The sequence below is a fragment of the Cetorhinus maximus genome, chromosome 21 (assembly GCF_964194155.1).
Source record: "Cetorhinus maximus chromosome 21, sCetMax3.hap1.1, whole genome shotgun sequence".
NCBI classification, from domain to species: Eukaryota; Metazoa; Chordata; class Chondrichthyes; order Lamniformes; family Cetorhinidae; genus Cetorhinus; species Cetorhinus maximus.
In genome coordinates, this window is record NC_135899.1 from 66,539,099 (window position 1) to 66,563,164 (window position 24,066).

General features: G+C 40.7%; 2 protein-coding genes across 4 annotated transcripts in view; one reads left to right on the plus strand and one right to left on the minus strand.

Moving 5' to 3' along the window:
* Nucleotides 1-1,438: 1,438 nt before the first annotated feature.
* On the plus strand, nucleotides 1,439-15,037 carry ppt1 (palmitoyl-protein thioesterase 1 (ceroid-lipofuscinosis, neuronal 1, infantile)). 2 transcript variants are annotated; one of them, XM_078567052.1, is made up of 9 exons: nucleotides 1,439-1,579; nucleotides 2,652-2,761; nucleotides 3,682-3,809; nucleotides 3,929-3,999; nucleotides 4,319-4,421; nucleotides 6,919-7,009; nucleotides 7,400-7,498; nucleotides 13,215-13,286; nucleotides 14,638-15,037. In XM_078567052.1, exons 1-9 carry the CDS (start codon nucleotides 1,453-1,455, stop codon nucleotides 14,758-14,760), a joined length of 924 nt encoding a protein of 307 aa, XP_078423178.1. In that variant the 5' UTR covers nucleotides 1,439-1,452; the 3' UTR covers nucleotides 14,761-15,037. The 2 variants fall into 2 exon arrangements, with proteins under 2 accessions (XP_078423178.1, XP_078423179.1); XM_078567053.1 differs by lacking the exon at nucleotides 7,400-7,498.
* A 1,343-nt stretch (nucleotides 15,038-16,380) lies between these two features.
* The window catches only part of cap1 (CAP, adenylate cyclase-associated protein 1 (yeast)), a 44,148-nt gene continuing 36,462 nt past the window's right edge, over nucleotides 16,381-24,066 (minus strand). For both annotated transcript variants that reach the window (XM_078567054.1, XM_078567056.1), the window contains exons 12-13: nucleotides 20,976-21,116; nucleotides 16,381-18,687 (exon numbers count right to left, since the gene is read on the minus strand). In XM_078567054.1, coding sequence (XP_078423180.1) covers nucleotides 18,604-18,687; nucleotides 20,976-21,116 — 225 coding nt within the window. In that variant the 3' untranslated portion in view covers nucleotides 16,381-18,603. The remainder of the gene's footprint in view (nucleotides 18,688-20,975; nucleotides 21,117-24,066) is intronic.

Genomic DNA, 24,066 nt, shown 5'->3' on the forward strand with positions numbered 1-24,066 from the left:
ACAAGGAGGTGAACAACGGTCTCGACCCCACCACAGCCACCTCGAGGGCAACGTGCGGAGGGGGTGAGACTCCTGGAGTGTAGGGAGGATCTGACGGGGAGGGCCTTTCTCACCACCAGCCAAGCTGCATCTTGGTGCTTGTTGGAAAGTTCTGGCGATGAGGCATTCTGCCAAATGACAGGGGAACCATCCCACGGGATCCACCCTCTCCTTTTCCCGCAGGGCCTCTAAGACATTACGTGCCGACCACTGCCTGATGGACTTGTGGTCAAAGGTGTTTCTCTGCATAAATTTTTCCACGAGGGTACGGCATGGTCCAACTACTTGGAGCGTTCCGCGGCAGCGTGGCCAGACTCATCCTTTGCAACACCAGGGACAGGTAGAACCTCAGCACGTAGTGACACTTGGTGTTTGCGTACCGAGGATCTACGCACCGCTTGATGCAGCCGCACACAAAGGTGGTCATCAGTATGAGGGCGATGTTGGGCACGTTTTTTCCCCCTTATCTAGAGGCTTGTACATCGCATCCCTGCGGACACGATCCATTTCCGACCTCCAGATAAAGCGGAAGATGGCTCGAGTGATCGCCATCGCAGAGGAGTCTGGAATGGGCCAGACCTGTGCCACGTACAGTAGCAGCGAGAGTGCCTCACACCTGATGACCAGGTTCTTACCCGCAATGGAGAGGGAGCGTCGCTCCCACATGCCCAGTTTTCTTTGCACCATAGACACTCGCTCCTTCCAGTTTCTAACGCATGCCCCAGTCCCGCCGAACCATATCCCCAGCATCTTCAGGCCGTCAGCCCTGACGGTGAAGGGGACAAAGGATCAGTCAGCCCAGTTCTCAAAGAACATGGCCTTGCTCTTCCCACGATTTACCTTTGGCTCCCAGAGGCCAGTTCGAACTGGTCGCAGATGTGGATCAGTCTGCGCAACGACAGCGGATCCGAGCAGAAGACGGCGACATCATCCATGTACAGGGAGGCTTTAACCTGAGTGCCTCCACTGCCTGGGATTGTCACTCCTCTTATGCCTGGATCCTTCCTGATGGACTCAGCAAAGGGTTCTATGCAACACACAAACAGGACAACCTGATCTGATGTTGACTAAATTCAAAAGCAACAACTTCCACAATATCCGCTTCTTTGAGAAGTACATTAACGATTACTCAAACTGTGTAAACCACATTTGAACTTTGTGTGAAATGAACATGAACCAATGCATTTGAAAAGTTTCTAAATATGTTGTGTATGTGAAATTTCCTATTGTACGGTATCTGAAATGAAATTCTTAAGCACCACAGCCCCTCTCCTAATGATTCAAAATGAATATTTCATGGCACAACCCAAGCAATATACCAATATCCATACATAGCAACTTACTAAGGCCCGCTCTCAGCCAATCACAAGGTGCAAGATCACATGACAAGCGGACAGGTCACATGACTGTAAGATGACTTCGCAGGGAGGAGGATGGATTTTGCTGCTCTCCTGTTTCTCCTGCGTCTGGGAAACCGAGCCATGGAAGACAAACCGGAATGCTACGGAGCCACCACCGGTAGTCATTTGGCACGGCATGGGTAAGGCGGCGGCGAGAAATATCAACTCAAATATACTTCTAAAGGGAGTTAACCGGGAACTGGCTGATCGCGGGAGCACAGCCTCTGTTTCTCTCGCTCTCCGGTTCACTGACCGCGACCGTCTTTTGAATTCATCGTTTGCTGCATTTCACGTTGTCTCATTTTCCAGATCTTGTATAAATCGTTGATTGAAAACGCACGAAACGCGGAAGTGCAACTATTTTCCATGTTTCCTCCATTAATGATGCTACATGTCAGATTGATCCCTTTCGCTCTGAAGTGTCAGACGGACTGGAAACTCTGTTAACTCTGTCTCTCTCTCTCTCTCTCCACAGAAGCTGTCAGACCTGCTGAGTTTTTTTCCAGCATTTTCTGTTTTTGTTTCAGATTTCCAGCACCCGCAGTATTTTGCTTTTATCTACAGTTGATCTTTGCAGTTTAAAAATATAACTTTCTAAAAGCTCTTTATAAAGGACATTCTATTCAAGCTGCCCTCGTGGAATCAAGTCAGGCAAATCCTATTACCGTTTAATCAAGCGATGAGCCGACGAAGTAAAACTGAAAGCGGACTTTGTTTAAAGCAGGACAATTAAAACATCTAATCTGATTAATTTTTATTGAAAATACGCATAACAGTTGGGAAAGTAAATGCTGTATTTTTTTTTTAACGCGAAAGGAAACAGTAGCGTTTTACTTCTTGATTTTCCAAATATGCACTGACATAACTCATAACGCAGTTTTATGATTTGCATTTGGTTCTGCTTCGGCCAACTGGCACAGATCCTCAAACAACTCTCCATTATCCAGAGTGTGGTTAGAATGGGGAATTTGTTGCCCCATGGGAGTGGTTGAGGCAAATAATCTCGATGCTTTGAAGGGGAACCCAGAAAAGTACATGTAAGCTTTGCACATAAGTTTAGATGAAGTAAAACGGAGGAGGCTGGTGTGGAGCATAACCACCAGAGCAATTAGGCCAGGAGGTCAGTTTCTCTGCTGTAAAATTCTATTTAGTATGTTCAAGTAGCTATGGTAACTGTTGTTCTGCTTTCTGTACAAATTGTTTACATTTTAGGTGATAGCTGCTGTAATCCTCTTAGCATGGGATTTATCAAGAAACTAGTAGAACAAGAAATCCCAGGAATTTATGTTCTATCCTTGGAAATTGGAAATACTATTGCAGAGGTGCGTCTTAATTAAGGAGAATGAGCTAAAATGGATCATAATTGTGATGTAATATTTAAGTGCTGTTTTTACTAAATAATTGTATCGTTCTTGGCACCAGTGCAACATTATTGAATTACTTAATACATATGATTTAGTACTGCAGAGATCTTTACAGTAGCTCTACAGTTTGCTTGGGGTGGCATACAAAAATGTTAAAGGCTTTTCTAATTAGGAAGCTTACAAGTTCACTCCCCCCACCTCCCACCCACTCAATTTATTTGAATACTGTGATTAAATCAGCTTCTTTATGAATGCCCATTTGAGCCAGGTACAGGAGAGTACATTGAGATGCCTTCAGAAAGAAAAGTTACAGACAAAATAATTTTAATGTCAGCTCTTTGAAACCCTATGTACTTTGCCAAATGGTTGTTATTATGTTTGAATCTATAGAGTGCGTGGTCTAGGTTTTAACAGTGGAAAGTATTAAATAGCAAAATCTGATGCTGTCCACATCTTTCATCCATATTTGCACATATCTGACACAAGGTACATGATGTGATTATCATCCTTGGATGATAGATCTCATAGGGCACTCAAAGAACCTGATGATGGATCTCAACGATCTGATCTAATAACACAGACCACAGTAACCTAGCTGAGAATAGCTAACAGAACAAACAAGAAAGCCAACCTGTAACCTCTTGGTCTGTGTGGCTCAGTGTCATACTTAACCATGCTTTGACAAGCCAGGAATGAAGTTGTTGCAAGACATGAAATTAGACAAAAAGTATTTTTTTTGTGTGTGTGTTAAATATTCAATGCTAAATATCAAGCAAAATGTTGATTTTTCAAAAATGAGGAACTTGAGGTCTAGAATTATGTACTGTTACCAGTGCAATCGCTCACAAAAATCTCTATATATTGGAAACTTTTCTTAGGATATGGAGAACAGTTTCTTCATGAACGTAAACGACCAAGTTAATCTGGTGTGTAATATATTGTCCAAGGACAAGAAGCTAGTGAATGGATACAATGCGATGGGTTTCTCTCAAGGTGGTCAATTTCTGTAAGTATGACCTAAAGGACTTGCAGGCAATTACAAATTTTTTTTGAAATGCAGTCCAAGGGTGATTTGGCTGCTTTTTTGGCAGAGTTTTCTCACTGCTGGTTTTCTATTTGTTATAGGAGGGCGGTGGCACAGAGATGCCCTTCTCCTGCCATGGTAAATCTAATCACATTTGGAGGCCAACATCAAGGTAATATTTACCGGTGCAGTGTACTCAATCCAAGTTTATATTTGTCCGAATGTATAATTTTCAAAGGTTGAATTCTTAGAAACAATGTAAGTGTTCAAAATCAAACCATTGAAGATTTAAAAAAATATATACACTGGTATTGGGGACAGAGCTCTGAATAAACTACAACAAATCTTACGGAATGCATCATGTTTCCCTACAGACTTCCCTTGAATCAGGTTGATTTTAAAACATGGAAAGAAAAATAATTTTGGGTCTTCCTTTCAGACTAAGCTTGGATTCTGTTTCTCTTCCCCTTTTCCCCAACCTCCACCACTAGGAGTTTATGGTTTACCTCACTGTCCTGGAGTGAGTTCCCATATCTGTAACTGGATAAGAAAAATGCTGAACTTGGGTGCATATAGTAGTCCAATTCAAGAGCAGTAAGTATAGCACTATTCACTATCTTAACACGATCTTGCATTGTTCATTGTGTGAATCGTGTGTCTAATGATTCCACATTGAATTAAGAAACAAGCAGTAAATACCTCTAGTACTTGTGAGGAAGCAAATATGCTGTTCACTGCTGTGTGTTCATTCCCAGTGATGAGGATGAAGCAATAAAAGCCACACTGATCAGCTAGCAAGTGTACAATTAAATTTACTGGTTTGTGAATACAGGTTTCAGTCAAGAAAATCATGCTTGAGGACCAGGTAAGAGTTCTTTTAGCAAGTGACTGATATGGTGGATGAGGCAATACAGTTGATGTAGTGTAAGTGGACAAAGTCTTTGACAAAATACCCATCTTGTCATCTCCAACCTCCTTATGCTACTCAAATGTAGTGGATTTGTGAAATAATGGAGAAAGGACCTAACAATAATTTCCACTTCCATGGTTTTCCCTCACCAAAGAACAAAGAAAAGTGCAGCACAGGAACAGGCCCTTTGGCCCTCCAAGCCTGCGCCGATCATATTGCCCGTCAACTAAAACATTTTGCACTTCCGGGGTCCATATCCTTCTACTCCCATCCTATTCATGTATTTGTCAAGCTGCCTCTTAAACACCACCATTGTTCCTGCTTCCACCACCTCCTCTGGCAGTGAATTCCAGACACTCACTACCCGCTGCATAAAAAACTTTCCCTGCACATCTCCTCTATAGTTTTCTCCTCTCACCTTAAATCTATGTCCCCTAGTAATTGACTCTTCCACCCTGGGAAAAAGCTTCTGACTATCTACTCTGTCCATGCCACTCAATTTTGTAAACTTCTATCAAGTTGCCCCTCAATCTCCATCACTCTAGTGAGAGCAATCCGAGTTTCTCCAACCTCTCCTCATAGCTAATAACCTCCACACTAGGCAGCATCCTGGTAAACCTCCTCTGCACCCTTTCCAACGCCTCCATATCCTTCTGGTAATGTGGCGACCAGAATTGCACGCAATATTCCAAGTGTGGCCTAAACCAAGGTTCTATACAGCTGCAGCATGACTTCCCAGCTTTTATACTCAATACCCCTGCCGATGAAGGCAAGCACGCCATATGCCTTCCTGACTATCTTATCCACCTGCGTTGCCACTTTCAGTGACCTGTGGACCTGTACACCCAGATCCCTCTGCCCGTCGATGCACTTAAGGGTCCTGCCATTTACTGTATAATTCCTGCCTGTATTAGACCTTCCAAAATGCATTACCTCGCATTTGTCCGGATTAAACTCCATCTGCCATTTCTCTGCCCAAGTCTCCAACCGATCTATATCCCGTTGTATCCTTTGACAATCCTCTTCACTGTCTGCAACTCCTCCAACGTTAGTGTCGTCTGCAAACTTACTAATTATCCCAGTTACATTTTCCTCCAAATCATTTATGTATACCACAAACAGCAAAGGTCCCAGCACTGATTCCTGCGGAACACCACTAGTCACAGCTCTCCATTCAGAAAAGCACCCTTCCACTGCTACCCTCTGTCTTCTATGACCAAACCAATTCTGTCTCCATCTTGCCAGCTCACCTCTTCTCACCAGTTCCACAACATAACATAAAGCAGGCTTGTCCAAACTTTGAGTGTTTGGGGGGGGGGGGGCACGTTTCAAAATTTCTCTCAATTAAGGGGCCAGTGAGCAAATTTCAGAAAGATAAAGTTTAGCACAACATTAAATATGAATTAAAAAAAACTGAGATATGAAAAGAAAGGAGTAATAAAGAAAGATATATATTAGAGTATAAAAAGGGGGGGTTGGGTGTGTGTATGTGTGTCTGTCTGTGTGTGGCTCATTCCTAGTCTCAGGCTGCTCACTCACTCATCCTCACCCACAGTGAGAATGGATGAGAGTACCTGTAGATGGGTGGGGGTGAGTCAGACTTATGCGAGTATTCTCCACTGCCCTTTCCCCCTCCAGCGCGTGTGCCTGTGCACACTCCCCTCCCCCCCCCCCCCAACAGCACCCGTGCGCCCTCACCCCTCCAGCAGTGTGTACTTCGAGCTCTTTCCCCCTCCTTCCCTCCACTCGCTGGGCCCCGAATTCACCACTGCTGTTGTGAAGTTTCTTGCTGGGGATGATGGCAATCTCCTCGTAGACCCTTTTTTTGGTGTGGAAGTCATTGCCAAGGTGGGTGTAGTATTTCTCTGTGATCACTTGGACGGCTTTCTTGACCGACTTAGTCCCGACACGTCCATCTTGGATTCCAGACTAGAGAAGAGAGCGATGGCTGATCATTTCTCTCCCACACTTGCTGCTGTTACACTCACTAGGAAGAGAAACAGTCTGTGACTGGAGAAGCAGCTCCATGCAGAATCTTCCATTTAGAAAACTTGCTGCATAGAGGGCCTTTGCAGATTGCATCCGGCCTGCCATAAAGGGTAGAGTGAATTTGAAAGTCAGTTCTGTAATTGTTTAAGACCGTCAGTTAATTCTGTTTACTTACAATTGTTTTCCTGTTAGCTTGGTGCAGGCAGAGTACTGGCATGATCCCTTGAATGAAGACCTATATAGGAACAAAAGTATTTTCTTGGCAGACATTAATCAAGAAAGGGTATGTACTCAATGTTACTTAGTGAAATAATCTTTAACAACCTCTCCCTTCACCACAACCTTGTGCATGCTGGTGAACTGTATTCATCTAACATTCGCATAGTATTAGGAAACCCACCTAGCTGTGTCAGTATCATCCTAAACATTGTATTTGTTCAGAAATGTATTTTTGTCTTCCACTTGCACTCTTTCCCCCCTCCCCCACCAACCTCACACTCTTTCCCCCTCACTTTTGCTGTTCATCATTTAATGGAATGGATTTGCCCCAAGACTTACTGTAGCAGCCAAGTTTCAAACAAGCAGAGTGTAGCCATCAAATGATATTTATGCCTGGGAATTGAGTGCTATTTGAGAGATTTTCAAGCAATTATTGTCTCTACTTCTGTTACAGGGCATGAACGAAAGTTATAAGAATAATCTGATGAAATTAAAAAAGTTTGTAATGGTGAAATTTGCAAATGATACCATGGTTGACCCAGTTGCTTCAGAGGTGAGAATGGTTGTTCGGTGCTCTAAAAACTTACTTATTGCTGCAACAAGTTGTAGTTATACTGATTTACAGAACAAAAATTCATCAGAATACTAAATTCAATTGTTTTTGTTCGGTTTCCACGTTTTATAAGTTTTGCAGAGTTATCAATGTGAATAAGGAAATGATCAACTCTAGGAAACTATAAATTGATTCTAGTATACAGTCATGAAAGTATTCCTCCATCCCCACCCCTTCCTCCCACTAATCGTGTGTCCTGAACAGTTGTGTGCCATCTACACAAGCAGTATTCTGGCTTCATTTCTCCACAACTACCTTTCACATTTTTTCCCCTGCCCTCTTCAGTTAAGTGTGAGGCTCATTTTCTTTGTCACTAAGTTGAGACCATCTGTTCAGCTGCCTCTGCTGCAGTCTTCACTTCCCTTTGATCACTTAGCTCTCTATGTGCTGTTTCTCATCCATCTCCTTTCATGCCCTCTTTGATAAAACACATTGGAGCCACTTCTTGCTCCCTTGATTCCATTCTCACTAAGTTTATCACCACACAACTATCCTTGACTGGTTTCCATGGTGGCTGATCTTGTAAATGGTTTCCTCTCAATTGCTGTTTCCACTGTTTTAAAACTATCAGCCCTCTTCAGATATCACCCTTGACACCTATGCACTTGCCAACTACCACCCCATCTCCAATCTTCATTTTCCTCACCTCCTAAATTGGTTCTCATCTTTCCCATAACTCTGTTTACATCTCTCAACTGAGGGGTCCTCCATTGCTGCAGCACCAAAAATGCCAACAAGAATGCCCTACAAAATTGACAAATGTCCAGATAAGGGGGGCTATTCTTGCTTGGTTCTACTCTTGCTTTGTGCATCGAGTGGAATGTGTCTCCCATAATATGTGCAAAGTCATGGACGCTACCGTGTTCTAGATGACCACATGTGCAGGAAGTGCTGCCAGCTGCAGAAACTTGAGCTCTGGGTTTCAGAGCTTGAGCGGCGGCTGGAGTCGCTGTGGCGCTGTCACTGTGGATAGCACATTCAGAGAGGTGATCACACTGCAGCTTGAGGGCCTGGAGACAGAGGAAATGAGTGACCACCAAGCAGTCCAAGAGAAGTAGGCAGGAGTCTCCTGGGGTCCCGCTCACAAATCGGTTTTTGATTTTGGAAGCTGGTTCCTCAGAGGAGTGCAGTCAGAGCCAAGTTTGTGGCACCACGAGCGGTGCGGCTGTACAGGTGGGGAGGAGGAAGAAAAAAAGCAATAGTGATAGGGGATTCTTTGGTTAGGGGAGCAGACTGGTGTTTCTGTGGCTGTAGACATGACTCCAGGATGGTTCGTTGCCTCCTTGGTGCCAGGGTCAAGGATGTCACAGAGCGGCTGCAGGACATTCTTTTGGGAGAGGGTGAACAACCAGGAGGTTGTGGTTCACATTGGTACCATTGACTTAGGTAGGAAGGGGGATGTGGAATTTAGGGAGCTAGGTAGAAACTTAGCAAGCAGGACTTCAAATGTAGTAATCTCCAGATTACTCCCAGTACCACATGCCAGAGTACAGAAATTAGGAGGATAAGGCAGACGAATACGTGGCTGGAAAGATGGTGCATGAGGGAGGGCTTTAGATTCCTGGGACACTGGGAGAGATGGTACCTGTCCAAGCCAGATGGGTGCCCCTGAACAGAGCTGGGACTGAGATCCTTGTGGGGCGTTTTGCTAGTGCTGTTGGGAGGGTTTTAAACTAACTCAGCAAGGGTGTAGGAACCAGGAGAAAATATTAGAGGGGAATACCAGGGCGCACAAATTACTGGGAGGGACAGATAGCACTAGTATAGAGGATAGTAAGTTAATAGATGAAGTCGGGGTGAGGGAGAAAGTAACAAAGTCTAAATCAGGGTTATAATGCATGTATGTGAATGCACAGAGTATAGTAAATAAGATTGGGGAGTTACAGGTGCAGATTGCCATGTGGAAATATGATAATGTGGCAATAACAGAGACCTGGCTCAAGGAAGGGCGGAACTGGGTGTTAAATATTCCTGGGTACAAGATGTTCAGAAAAGATAGGAAAGGAGGAGGGTTGGCAGTATTGGTTAAGGAGACCATAGCAGTGCTGGAGAAAGAGGATGTCTCAGATGGTTTAAGGACAGAATCAATTTGTCGAGAGCCAAGAACAAAAAGGGTCAAATTACAATGCTTGGTGTAATCTATAGACTGCCAACTAGTGAGAAAGACGTTGAAGAACAAATCTGTAGGGAAATTACAGAGAGATGCAAGCATTATATAGTAGTTATTATAATGGATGACTTTAATTACCTGAATGTAGACTGGGACAGTGGTAGTGTAAAGGGTGGAGAGGGGTAAAAGTTCCTAGATTGTGTTCAGGAAAATTTTCTACAGTATGTGTCCAATCCAACAAGAAAAAACGCACTGTTGACCTGGTTCTTGGAAATGAGGTGGGCCAGATAGATCAAGTGTCAGTGGGGGAACATTTAGGAGACAGTGATCATTGTATCATACAATTTAAGATGATGATAGAAAAGGATGTTAGGCAATCCAGAGTAAGAATAATTAACAGGGCGAGAGCCGACTTTGATGGGGCAAGAACAGAGCTGGGCCAGATAGACTGGAATGAAAGATCAGCAGGGAAAACTGTAGCTGAACAATGGGCTACCTTCAATAAAAAAGGAATTGTTTTGGGCACAGTCAAGGTATATTCCATCGAAAGGGCAAACAAATTCAGAGCTCCCTGGATGAAAAAGGAGATAGAAATTAAGATTAAAAAAAGTGTGCTTATGACAGGTGTCAGGTAGAAAATACAATTGAGAACCAAGAGGAATACGGAAGGTTCAGAGGGGAGGTGAAAAAGCATATTAGAGAAGCAAAGAGGGATTATGATAAAAGTCTGGCAGCCAACATAAAGGGGAATCCCAAAGTCTTCTATAGGCGTATATATAGTAAAAGGTGGTAAACTGAGGAGTAGGGCCGATTAGGGACCTAAGAGGGAATTTACACATGGATGAAGGGGCTATGTCTGAGGTATTAAATTAAAACTTTTCATCCGTCTTTACCAAGGAGGTAGATGCTATCCAGGCCATGGTGACATGAGGAAACTCTATCATTAGAAGGGTTCAAAATTGACAAGGAGAAAGTGTTGAATAGACTGTCGGCACTTAAAGTTGACAAGGCACCAGGGACGGGACGAGATGCATCCAAGGGTATTGAAGGAAGAGAGAGTAGAAATTGCAGGGGCACTAGCCATAATTTTTCAGTCTTCCCTAGAGACTCAGGGGAGGTGGCAGAGGACTGGAGAATTGCAAACATTACGCCCTTGTTCAAAAAAGGTTGCAAGGATAAACCCAGCAATTACAAACCAGTCAGTTTAACTTCAGTGGTGGGCAGGATTCTAGAAACGATTATTTGGGATAGAGTTAGCAGTCACATGGAAAAATATGGGTTGATAAGGAATAGCCAGCATGAATTTCTAAAGGGGAAATCGTGTTTAACTAACTTGGAGTTTTTTGGAAGAGGTAACAGAAAAGGTTGATGAGGGTAATGCAGTTGATGTGGTGTTCATGGACTTTCAAAAGGCATTTGATACAGTGCCACACAACAGACTTGAGAGAAAAGTTATTGCTCATGGGATAAAAGGGACAGTTGCAATGTGGGTACAAAATTGGCTGTAAAATAGGAAGCAGAGAGTAATGGTCATTGGATATTTTTCAGGCTGGAGGAAGGTTTGCAGTGGAGTTCCCCAGGCGTCAGTATTGGGACCCTTGCTTTTCCTGATATATATTAAATGATCTAGATCTTAGTGTGCAGGGGACAATTTCAAAGTTTGCAGATGATACAAAGCTTGGGAGTATTGTAAACTGAGGAGGACAGTGTAGAACTTCACCAACTTGTCTATGTCCTTTTGGAGTGGGCAGATAGGTGGCAGATGAAGTTCAATGTGGAGAAGTATGAGGTGATGCATTTTGGGAGGAAGAACATGGACAGACAATATAGAATAAGGGATGAAATTTTGAAGGGGGTGCAGGAGCAGAAAGACCTGGGTGTATATGTGCATAGATAATTGAAGGTGGTAGGAAAGGTGGAGAGCAGTTAATAAAGTATATAGTGTCCTGAGGTGGAGAGCAGTTAATAAAGCATATAGTATCCTGGGCTTTATTATCAGGGGCATAGAGTACAAGAGCAAGGAGGTTATGCTCAATTTATATAAGACACTCGTTAGACCTCAACTGGAGTATTGTGTAGAGTTCTGGGCACCACATTATAGGAAGGATGTGAACACCTTGGAGACAGTGCAGAAGAGGTTTACAAGAATGGCTCCAGGGATGAGAGACTTCAGTTACGAAGATAGATTGGAGATTGGGACTGTTCTCCTTGGAGAGAAGGCTAAGAGGAGATTTGATAGAGATGTTCAAAATCATGTCAGGACTGGACAGAGTAGGTAGGGAGCTGTTCCCACTCAAAAGGATCAAGAACGAAAGGACACAGATTTAAAGTGATTTTCAAAATAAGCAAATGCGAAGTGAGAAAAAAAAACTTTCACACCGAGTGGTTCGGGTCTGGAATGCACTGCCTGGAAGTGAGAGGCAGGTTCAATCGAGGCATTCAAGGGGGCATTAGTTGATTATTTGAATAGAAACAATGTGCAGGGGTATGGGGAAAAGGCAGGGCAATGGCACTTGGTCATAATGATTATTTGGAGAGTGGGTGCAGATGTGATGGGTAAAATGGCCTCCTTCTGTGCCCATAAAATTCTGTGATTTCCACATTCACATCTTCATTTGGTTATCTCCCAGGCTCTGCGCATCCTTTCCTAAATGTCTCCACCTCTGCCTCCCTCATTAAGGGCTTTCTTAAAACCCATCACCACCAACCTTAAGTTACTTCACCTATTGCCTTCCTGTTCATTTTTCCTATGCTTCTAAAGCAGAGTGGTACTTTTATCCTCAGGTTAAAAAGTGCCATATAAATGCAAGTTGTTCTCATTCCACAAGCTGACCCTACTCCCTTTACCCCTATTGACTTGGAGTGAGTAAGGCACTCAGCTTAAGTTGGGGAAGAGATGCATCGTGGGGTTGAAATAAGGTGGTACAGTTAGGGAGCAAGTCAATTCTCCATGATAGGCTTGGTAATCAAATACACAAGTCAGGTAGTTCCACAATACTTCCAAACAATGGTAGAGTAATCCAAGTTGGCTGGATGGTCAAACAACCTGAAGAGTGAACATATTACTAGGGGCTGGGATGCTTCCCAATCGATGGCATCCTGGATGTTCTGTCAAAGTCCTAATGAGTTGGGTGGTCCTAGTTGGACAAAAGAAAAGGAAGCTCACACGTTATTACGCTGTTATTCTGGCATGCAAGTTGGGTGCACATATTCCACTTAGAGATATAAGTTCTGTGGACTTAAGTTTCAACGTTTGCACTTCAAAGCAGAAAACCTATAGGAGCATTGATTTATCAGTAACTAGAATTGGAAGCTAAAAAAATTAATTTCCATGTGAACCAGACAAAAAAAAATAGCCAAACATGTAATTTTCATCAGTTGCAACTTCAGAATTGCAACTATTGCACTTTCAAAATTAAAGCTGAATAATTTCGAACTCCAAAACCCAAGCCATGACATAAGTAGTGCACTACTCAGTACCTTTTTTTATAAGCAGTCTCACTTTAACAAATCCAACATTAAAGCATCACTTCTCATCTATTCCAGTGGTTTGGTTTCTACAAAGCTGGCCAGGCCAAGGACACTTACGCCTTGCAGGAGAGTGTTCTTTATCAAGAGGTAAGATTTATTACAATGGTTCTTGTGATTTACCTCTCCTATGCTGTAGAAAGGCACCTCCCTGGAGAACTAGGTGTCAGGCTAACAGTCTTTTCTGTTGAATCTGACTGTAAAATTTGTAAGAGATTTGACAAAGTTTCAAACCACCTCCAAAAAGACCCATCACCTAGCAAGATATAGAAGGACTATCAAGATAAAATTGAACTGCAGATCAGTAACAGGGAAATAACTGATGTTGGAAAGGTTACAAATCAAGTTTGTACCTGTAAGAGTATTAAGAGATCAGATCAAATTTGAAACTAAACATTTGGTATCTATAAAAGTAGATAATTAAAAATGCTACATAAAAGGAACACCAGAAAAGCCAAGAGAAAATTAGCAAAAAGATCCAAGACCATTAAAGCGTTCTAGGAGCAAGAGTGGAGGTTGGGATATGGCTAAAATTAAGGCAAGCTTTCAGCCAAGTGCCTTGACACCATAATGAGTTAGAGGTGGGGCTGGGCTGAAATATGCCAGAATGAAGATAGTGGAGTCATATCCCTGTCAAACATGCTATTAGGATCATAATGGAATCTGGGATAGAAATAATGCAAACTAGAATCTTCTGCAATTCTGTGGAAAGGAGGTTGAATAAGGCAATTCAGTGGATATTGTCCATCTGGATTTTAAGAACATGTTTGACAAAGAAATAGTTACTTAGAAGTAAGTAAAGGTTTTCTTCAACAGAGCAAAGAAGGTTGGGTAACCCAATGTCATTTAAGATCATCATGAGGTTAATAGTAAATAGTTTCCCACTGGCCAGTGAGTCATGAGGGTGCAAATTCTTACAAGATGATCAGTGTACAAGGCAGCTTTGGGAATTGGAGCAAAGTGTTAATTGTTTGAAATGAAAAGTTTCATCATGGTATTGGAAATAGGCCATGCCTGCAAATCACACTCCATAATCTTGTAAAAGTGAGGGGTACCAGTTTTAAATATTGCATTTAATTCTTACTCTTTGGGAAAATATTTCAATTGCACAAATTCTACAGTGCAAGATGTGAAAGCTTCACTTAGAGTTGCTCCCAACATCTTAGCAGTTCAATTATTATTCTGTATTGAATTTCTGAAGCCAAAATTATGCTGGTGGCAAGAGTTTGAATCATCATATGGTAACTGCTGCTGGGGGTCTGGCACAGCTGGAATAGAACCTGCCGGATTCTCTTGCGGCTCAGACATTAATAGCCAGATAAGCAAGGTACCAAGTGATAGCCTAAGCCCACACATCTGTACCTAGCAGGAGTCAAAACAAATTTCCGAGGGAGTGGTTTTATAGAAAACGGAGAATAAATAAACATCTTTTTACTCATAGGATCGATTGGGATTGAAGGCAATGGACAAAGCGAGAAAACTGGAATTTCTATCTACAAATGGGGACCACCTTCAGTTTTCAAAGGAATGGTTCATCAACAATATAGTTCCTTACCTGAAGTGACCCTTCTTCTGGTTCAGTAAATGTCAACTAATTGATTATTCGATGCCCCTATCATGTAATGTTGTAACACCATCCATCATCTAAGGTATTACAGAGATTAAGGGAGGAGAAGAAAAGTTACTTCTACTTCACATTTTGCTAAAGCTCATGAATTTTGGTTACCTTAATTGGTTTGAATGTCTCACTGATTTTTATAGCAACTGTTCTAATGCACTGAATACCAAGTTATTAATTTCTTATATTCTAATTTCCACTGAGGTTTTGCTTAACTATCTGTATGTCACAAAAAATCATTAAAATGCTGTCTCAATGCAACTAGAAATATAACTTAGATGAGGTGATCGACATTTTTCCTTCCAAGTTACCACTTAGAGAATCAGCTGAAGCTCTAGTTTTTTTTTTGGATAGGAGAGAAGTTGAGGGTATGCATTTTTCTTTAGCATTATCAAAATTAGGTCCACTGAGAATGCTCCCTTAGGTATATATAAGGACAGATGCTACTCATCTTTAGCTTGAATGTGTTCATCCAGACTGCTACAAATAATGCAACATTCATTACCCAAAAGCAGTTATGTGGATTATATCTTTTAGCTGTCCAACTTCCTCCTCAAACATGGTTAGGACAGTTTGAAGTATTACAGGTGCCATGACACACCTTCATTACAGTCCATTAGGATCAAGGTTAAAAAATGACAGACTATTGCTGATGACTGTTCATTGTTCAACATGAATAGTAATTATGGTGTTCTGACAAATAGGAGTAATGGCCAATTTGGAGTTGCAGGAATTTTACTTACATTCAGCTTTATTCTACAAATCAGTATCCAATTGTACGATTGCTCTGAAGAGTCATATGGACTCTTAACTGTTTCTCTCTCCACATGCTGCCAGACCTGAGTTTTTCCGGCATTTTCTGTTTTTATGTGATTGCTTTTCTAATAAAAAATTCTAACATGATCTGTTTTGTACATCATGGTCTCTGCTTATTTTGTTCTTTTCACATTTCCTGTACACCCCACCTCACTCTTCATCTCCAATTCAAACTCACCCCATATTTAGCTGAGAATAAGGCCACGTGATGTCAGAAGTCGCAACAATGAAAAAAATTCTACATGAGCACATTGGGTCACTCTTGATAATGGCAGTATGTCAGTGATCCAGAAGCAACAAATGTTTCAAGAATTTTGCTAATCCAGTATATCACTGAAGTTGAAGAAGAATGCCTAGTCTGCACTTGCCAAGCCAATGATTTTCAACTTATTCACATTGGCAGAGAATCACAGGCTGACAAGGGCAGAACTAGAAAAACACTGCCAGTATGTTTTTCTAATATTGGAACTAGACATGCACTTTCATTCAGGGAACTAGAATTATACCCGCCCAATCTAATGTAATTAAGTCTTATGGGAAAATGGAAAGTAGTTCCTAGAAATCCCATGAATTCTGTTCAGATATCAGCAAGTGCTACCAAAACCAATAACTTATCTAATTCAGTTAAAAGATGACCCGTTCTAATCAGGAAATGTAACACCCAGTTTTAGCTCAGGGATTTGGATACATTTTAGTTTTACCCGTGGCCACTGATCAGCCTTGAAGAACTGAAGAAAATGCAAAACACTGTATAAGCAAGTTGGCAAATTTTATTTCGCAGTTTAATTCCTGACATACATAAGATAGCATAGTAACCACAAGTAGCAAGAACTGAGTTTGATCCCTCTTTGTATAGTACTGAAATTATGCAGATCAATATCGATATTGAGTTTAGAACATACAATACAGTAACTAAGTTATCACACCAAAGATAGGCTGTTGACATCAGTCAATACTCGTACAATTGATATCCTGTATTATAGGAGGGGCAGTAACTTGTCAAAAGCACAAGAACCGCTCACTGACCAAGTACACTTCAAATGTTAAAAGCTCACCTGTATTATACATTTCATACAAAATGAGAACTCAAGTTCAAGGCAATTATATAAATTGGAAGATTGAAACAGTGAAATTAATTTGAAATAATTTGCTATAGCAGCCTTGCAACCCAATTGTAGGCATATATAATCATGGTATATTTATTGCGTCTGATAAATTCCCACCACCATAGTTTAGCAAACTTACGAGGACTCAAGTATTGCCCAAAATAACCAGAGAACTCGGACATGTAATTACACCATAATTACAGCACAGCTCAGTGGCCCATTGAAAAATCATAATATACTTTGTTAGTCTCTAACTACTGCCCCACTTGTTAGTACAGTACAATATTGATAGTTCCAAATTAAAATTAAGCATAATGTACCTAAAACAAATGCAAATAAATGAAAACAGAAACACAAAATGAACGTGATGATAAAATGCTTTCACTGTGAATGGAATTTAAATTGAAAGAAAATTCTGGAGAAAAAAAAGACTCATAGTGCAACCTGTGCTGAAATGTTAATATCCAGATACAAAATAGCCTTATTTAATCCATCTACTGAAACACTGGAGTAAATTAACATTATAGGGAGGAATCAAAAGTAATTTAACAGTCTTGGGCATGGAATGATTTCTAGACTGAACGTCATAGAAGAACCCTCTCTGAAAGCAGGCACCAAAACTCAGGAATGCATTATATCAGCAATATTCTCAACAGATGCTGCACACATTTCAGCAAGAACAGGACCCTGAGGAAAGATGGAGTGAAGTTCCAATATTTTAAATTATTTTAGCCATAACTGAGGACAAACCACATCAGGGTCCCAACTTCAACTCAACTATTATGCTAGAAATAAAATTCAGGCCAAGCAAACTGTAGAAGTACAACTCATGATGCCACACTGGTAAGGTACAAGATGGAGCAAGATTGTGAGAAACAATGTTAGAGGAAGCATTTTCACTAGAAATGCCCAATTGCGTTTGGAAGGTATGGAATGTTTTAAAGACAGTTAGTCCACAATAACCACATCCAAGTTCTGCAGGAAATTAGACTGATACACTTTAAATCAGTTTTTATTATTCAAAACCAGATCCACAAGATTCAGCAGTTAGCTCCATTAAAACTAAAATTCAGGATCTCATCCTTTCACCCACAATTTTTGGTCTGGTTCATAGATGAAGTTCTTAACCATGGATGTGTTACAACTGTACACATTGATTCATCTATAAAAGGCTACATGGTTTCAAGGATTAAAACAATCCCAGCAGTGCAGAGAATAGCTGTTTTACCCATAATTTAAAACTAAAAGCAATGGCTGTTTCACAGAGCAGTCCCCAAAGCCTAAATAATCAAAGCAAGAGGATAAGAAACTAAAAAGGCTTAATTGTAACTGTATATCTGAATCCCCCTATGCATTGATGGCAGATCTTCAAGGTTAGAATGGTATCAATGCATTGTAAATTTTAGAAATAATTTATTAAAGCAAGGGAAAGAAAAGTCTTTCCTCACCACCCTCCCCCCTACCCCCCCACCCCCCAAAAGAGCTGAACAATGTTAGTCTTTAATAAAATTGCATTTTGGTGCACTATACTCACTCATAGGAGTTCTCTCCAATTGTTTCCATCTCTTAACTCTGATCTACTCCCATAGATTCATGAGTATGTATTCATACTACTAGAATCTTAGGCCAGCCATCATGCTCTAATCCAGCTACTTTAGGCCATTTTATACTGGAAAAGGTAATACCAGTACATCTGAGGTATATGCTGTAGCAGATTAATTACCTCTCATGAGGAGTGATAGGACAAGTTTAAGAGTAGAATGTGCAGAAAGTTAGCTTGTTGCTTCTACAGATTAATCAGGCTCATCATTACTAGCGACGACATTAATATCAAGCCTGTAGGTAAATGTCCTCAGTAACCGTACACTTAACAGGATATTTCTGTTACTGTAGTCGCCAGTTTCTTCCCATTCCAGACAGTCTTAAATTGTTCTGGGATGGGGTGCTCAACCTGTCAAAGAAAACCAAACAAGTGAACAACTGTTATAAATCAATTTTTTAAAAACTTCATGAACAATTAAAAAAGAGGATCTGGGTATTTTCTACTTTATAGACAGTGACAGCATCACAGCATTTCATCTGGCTCAAAACACATGAAAAGCCAGTCATGCTTTGATGTTTAGGTTCAGGGTGTGTAAAACAATATCTTTCATCTGCTGTTCATGCAACACTCCAAGGCCACACTCCCTCTAACTTTTATTTCTTATGCTTGGTCTGCATGTGAACTTACAGGCTGCTGGACAAACATGCAACCTAGGGGAAACATTGTTGAAGCTGTTTCATAGTTGGGGAACAGATTATTATGGGTAGAGTTTACCTACACTGTCCAATTTCCTTTGGTTTAAAATCCTGTTGTTTAGTTTTTCTTTATTACTCCAACTGGCTAGCCTGAAACCCCAGTATTCATTAATTGCCCATTCAAATCTGTATCTGATGCTCCCTAAATTTTGCACAACATTTGCTTCCCTGGGAAGTCTGTTCCAGATCTTCATTTAGCCCCTTACATTTGAGCCTGTATCCCAGCTCTGGAGCTTGTAGAAATCTCAAATACATTTCTAGGGTTGAATTCATCTATTCCTTTAAAATATTTAACTCTTGAATATTTCTTGTGAACCTTTTCTTCACAGCAAAAAATTCCAGGCTTCTCAGCAACCTTTCACACAATATATACTGTGTGCCTTTTCTCACCCTCTCTCAAATGGGAGCTGTGCAAGTGCCATTCACTGACTATCACTTTTAGACATTTGCGTTCTATTCTTTAGCCTGTACATCTCAAATGCAGTTAAACTTTTCTTCACTGCTGCCATTTTTCAGTGAGCTACTTCTCAATACTATGCCAAATCCTCCCCTGCATTGCATCCTGTAGCCTAAAGCCAGCTGATATGTTCCACAGCCTCACTGCTTTGCATTTAACTCATGCAATGGAACTTGGCACTCACCAACTCACCTTCCCAAGTTGTCTAAATCCCCTTATATTTGGTTTGTTTCTTGCCAATATTTTAGCCCTCAGCTCCAAATCATTCATACACATTATTGACAACAATGGCCAGCTGCTATGTAGGCACAGGTTCCATTCATAACTACCTAGTCTCTGGTTTTGACAATTTTTAATTTACCTCAAAAATTTACATCCTATTCCATGCTTTCCTACCTTTTGGAGTAACTACCAATAGGCTTGAAGTTTAAAAACACACCCACAGAATTTCTACTATTAACATGATGTGGCATTTCCCTAAAAACAAAATACTGAAGTTTTTCAAGTAAACTTCCCCACAATGACTCGATTGTTGCCGGCTTATACCATAGATATTTAGGCGTTTCATGATTCAACCTATTCAAGATGCCTTTCAATACTTTATTCACAGCAGGCAGGATAGCCTGCAGTTAATGGGCCAGCTGTACTTTCCTTTTTAAGGTCAAGTCTATTAGCCTACTTTCCAGGAAATCTCCTCCTGCTGGATGTTAAAAGTTTGTTGTTCTTCACCATGGGTCAAGTACATATGCAGAAGCAGCCCTTTGAGTTTTTGACCTCAATGATGAGACATTAAAGTTTAACAAGGACTCGAGATCTTATTAGATAATGAGATAGAAGATCATCTATGTTCTTTTTGAATGCCAGGGCAGACTTGAAGGACCACATGGCCTACTTCAACTCTCATTTCTTATGTTCCTATGACATGATATCAACATTTTCACCTAACCACACAATATTGGCTGATCATTTAGGAGGCAAGTATAGTAACCTTTTACCATGTCTCAATTCGCTAAGATGCAGTAAACCTAATATACTGCATATTTGCATGATGTTCTACATCAAACTGCAGTCTGTGGGTATATGTGGCCTCCTGACACCCAGACAATTTAGTTGAAGTGCAGACAACCTTGCCTGGTTACTTCCGTTTGAATTTTGAGGATCTGAAGATTAGGAAAAGGCTCTGGCCTTTAGTAGACAAGCCCAATCAGAATGCCAAGACCTGTTGGAATCAGCAAATGGAGGTACATACGAATTAATGAGAACATGGATTACAACTTGATCTGCAGCTCCCAAAGCTCAAATGGTCAGAATCTGTGCAATCTCCAAAAAGCTAAAAGGTTTGAATACTGATTCTACACTGGCAATTTCTAAATCAGGTTCAGGGTACATGTTTTTCTTTCCATGGCTCACTGGAGGTCATTAGTTCACCTTCTACCTCTCTACAGAACTGCAAGAACAAAAATAGGTGAAAGAACTGTACTTACAAAATCATCATTGCTAGGAACCAAGACATTCATCTCAGAGGACTTGGCACTGACAATCTCACAACTGAGGGAATCCTTACTAAGGTAGATATGGCAGCCATCAGTCTTATTAATGGATATAGTTGGCACTTTACCCAACACCTGCAGGGAGAAAAAAAAATTAGAGAACCATTTTGGATACGGACTTTGCAGACAGAAAGCATCTGGATGAGGAACCATTTGGAAGGGTGTCTGCCTATTGGAAAATGTTAAAAAACCAAAACAGTAATCAATTTCTGTAATGTGTGCATAAATGTTAATGATGCAGCTTGGAAAATAAATTAAGGAAACATGCAAAGGATAATTTATGCATCACCTAATTTAATTGAAGAGGGGCCTTTTCCACACCAATGACTGGATATTATAAGGCTCCTAATAAACCTGAAAAATCAATAGGGGCCATTAAAGTCAGTACCAATTTTTCATTAATATATTGCTCCATCTTTGGGGCAATGAATTAGTAAAAGTAATTGTCCCCAATTTGAAGGGGAGAACTCCACCTGAATTTTCACATCGGTTTCTTACCTGAAACAGATCCTGAGATGCTTGTGCATCAGACCAATGATGTCAACATACAAGTAGGCACTGTACACCTGAGTTGACATTAAAAATGAGACTTTCAATCAAAAAGTATTTAAAGGAACTAGATCATGTCTAGGTATTTCTGGACATTATATACTGCAGAAGGTGTCAGTCTTCCATTCTTAGATATGGAGCAAAGACAGCACTACCATGTCAGCTGTCAGCAACAGTCCCATTAAAACTAAGATTGAAGGCTGATGCAGGTCAGAAAAGGCAGTTTGCTAAAAGATTATACCGTATTGACAATTGTGCCTAATCCCCTGTGTAATCTCAAGCAATTTTTCTCTCAGCATATTTCAGAAATAAGCTTATTCTTTAATGCAACTTTTAATAAAATAAATGGGTTGAGAGTGAACCTGCTCAGCCCCTTAAAAATTGTATCTGAATCGTGTGTAACAGTTACCATTCTCCCCGTCACCCGTGTCCCCAAAAAACGTCTTCAAAATAAAACTGACACTCAATTTAGCTGAGTTTTGAGGGTGGGAGAGTTGTGATTTTTCCCCACCTTGTTTAAAAACATGAAAATAAAAACTGAAAAACCTAAAGTTTTTATATTTACAACTCAACTTTTAATGATCTTTTTTAAACATCAGGCTATTATACAAGAGGAAAATTGCATTAGTGATCATGTGAAGAACATATCTTTTTATTTCTGTTGGACTATGGATTAAAATTATAATGGCTGCAGTTTGAAAGACATCTCTCTTGGAACAGTGTGAGGGATATATACAATGTTATTGTCCTGGAACAGAGTGTGCCATGGAAGACAGGATGGTGCTGAGTCGTCGTCCAGTCTAACGGGGAACTGCCTGGCAACAACATTTTAATTGGCTCCTAACCAGGTGACCAGGGTTTGAGAGAGCAGTGAAGCAGGAAAAAAAGCTCTTAGCCTGAAAAAAAAGACCTAAAACCTCTTTCTCCTGTGTAAGATTTCAGTAATTCTACAATAATAGCTAGTTTTTTTCCCCTCGGGTCTCTATAACCTGCTCTCTGAAAAACCCGTCAGGAGGAAAAGAGGAACATCACCGTCAGAGACATTGAAAAGTGCTCAACCAGTAACTATAGACTGAAGGCATCTCATGTCATCAACAACTGAAAGGCAATCAAAATCAATTCATCGAATCCTGTGCTCTGGATTTGGTGCTAATGAATTTTTCCCTGTGTTTTATCCCACCCTTAAAATCCATGTTTGTGTGTCTTGCGTGTATAGGGGTAAAAGAAGGGATAGAGTTTAGGTTAGAGTTAGAAATATGAACTGCTTTCTTTTGCTACTCGTTAAAGACAATTTGTTCAATAAACAGTTATTTACTTATTAAGTTTACAAACCTGGAGCTCATATTCTGTTAACCTAAATTAAACGATTAGGTGGTTTGATCAAACTTTTCACATTTGTTGTGGCTCGGGAAGCAGTGGGGCTTGATATTACAGCTCAGTATCCAGTGAGTCATGACAAAGTTTAGTGGCTCATCCCAGAATACAAAAGACAACAATGATTTGAGTGTAGATTTAGTAAGTAACAAAAGCTAAAAGGAAACACCAGGTTTGTATTATCAAAAATAAGATGGTACTGGAAACTGCTAAAGCTTTCCTGCAAGTAGAAGGGATGTCCTTGGCAATTTTGCAAGGTATCCCAAAAGCCAGGTTAATCAAATTGGCAAGTAAATTAAGAGTAAGATTGTCTGCCAAAGGAAAACTAGGAAGGCAGAGATAAAAATCAAAGAGATGTCACAGCATTTGAAATTGGAAGGAGTACCTGAGAGATTGAGTTCTCCAAGGAACGGTTCATTGGAATGGGCTCAAATTCAGTTGCAAATAAAAAAAATGGAACTAGAAACAGCAGAAAAAGCAAGGGAAAGGGCATTCCAAAGGGAACAGGTAGAAAAGCAGGAGAGAAGAAAAGGCAGGAGAGAGAAAGAAAACAAGAAATGGAAACATGAAACCTTGATCTCCAAAGAGAATTAGAAATGGTGGGGTTAGAAAAGGAGGAAAGAGAAATGAGAGAGAGAGAATTGTAGCTTAGAATGCTGGCAGTGAAAAAAAGAGACACCAATTAGGTGAGGCAGGACTTATTTCCAGATTAGAGCCCAGAGGGGAGATGTTTAAATTTATGCATGCTCTTCTGATGTTTGAGGAAAGGGATGTTGAAGCATTCCTTATTTCATTTAAGATAGCTAAACAGATGAACTGGCCAAAGGAAAACTGGACATCACCTGTCAATTTGCTCTGCATGGGCAGAGCACAGGAAATTTATGCTTCACTGTCAGAGGAGGTTTCTAAGGATTATGATGTGGTGAAAGAAGTCATTCTGAGTGCATATGAGTTGGTCCCCGAAGCATACAGACAAAAGTTTTGAAATTTAAGGAAACAGCCTGGGCAAACTTACTTTGAATTTGAAAGGGTTAACCAAAGTAGTTTTGACAGGTGGATGCGAGCATTAGGAGTTGAAACTACCAGTGAAGTTCTCAGAGAA

Bases quoted from the DNA above. Each gene is read 5' to 3' on its own strand.
- ppt1 (XM_078567052.1), top strand. From the start codon at position 1,453: ATGACTTCGCAGGGAGGAGGATGGATTTTGCTGCTCTCCTGTTTCTCC. The intron at 3,810-3,928 runs GTAAGTATGACC...TATTTGTTATAG, and splicing joins TCTCAAGGTGGTCAATTTCT to GAGGGCGGTGGCACAGAGAT. The intron at 13,287-14,637 runs GTAAGATTTATT...TTTTACTCATAG, and splicing joins AGAGTGTTCTTTATCAAGAG to GATCGATTGGGATTGAAGGC.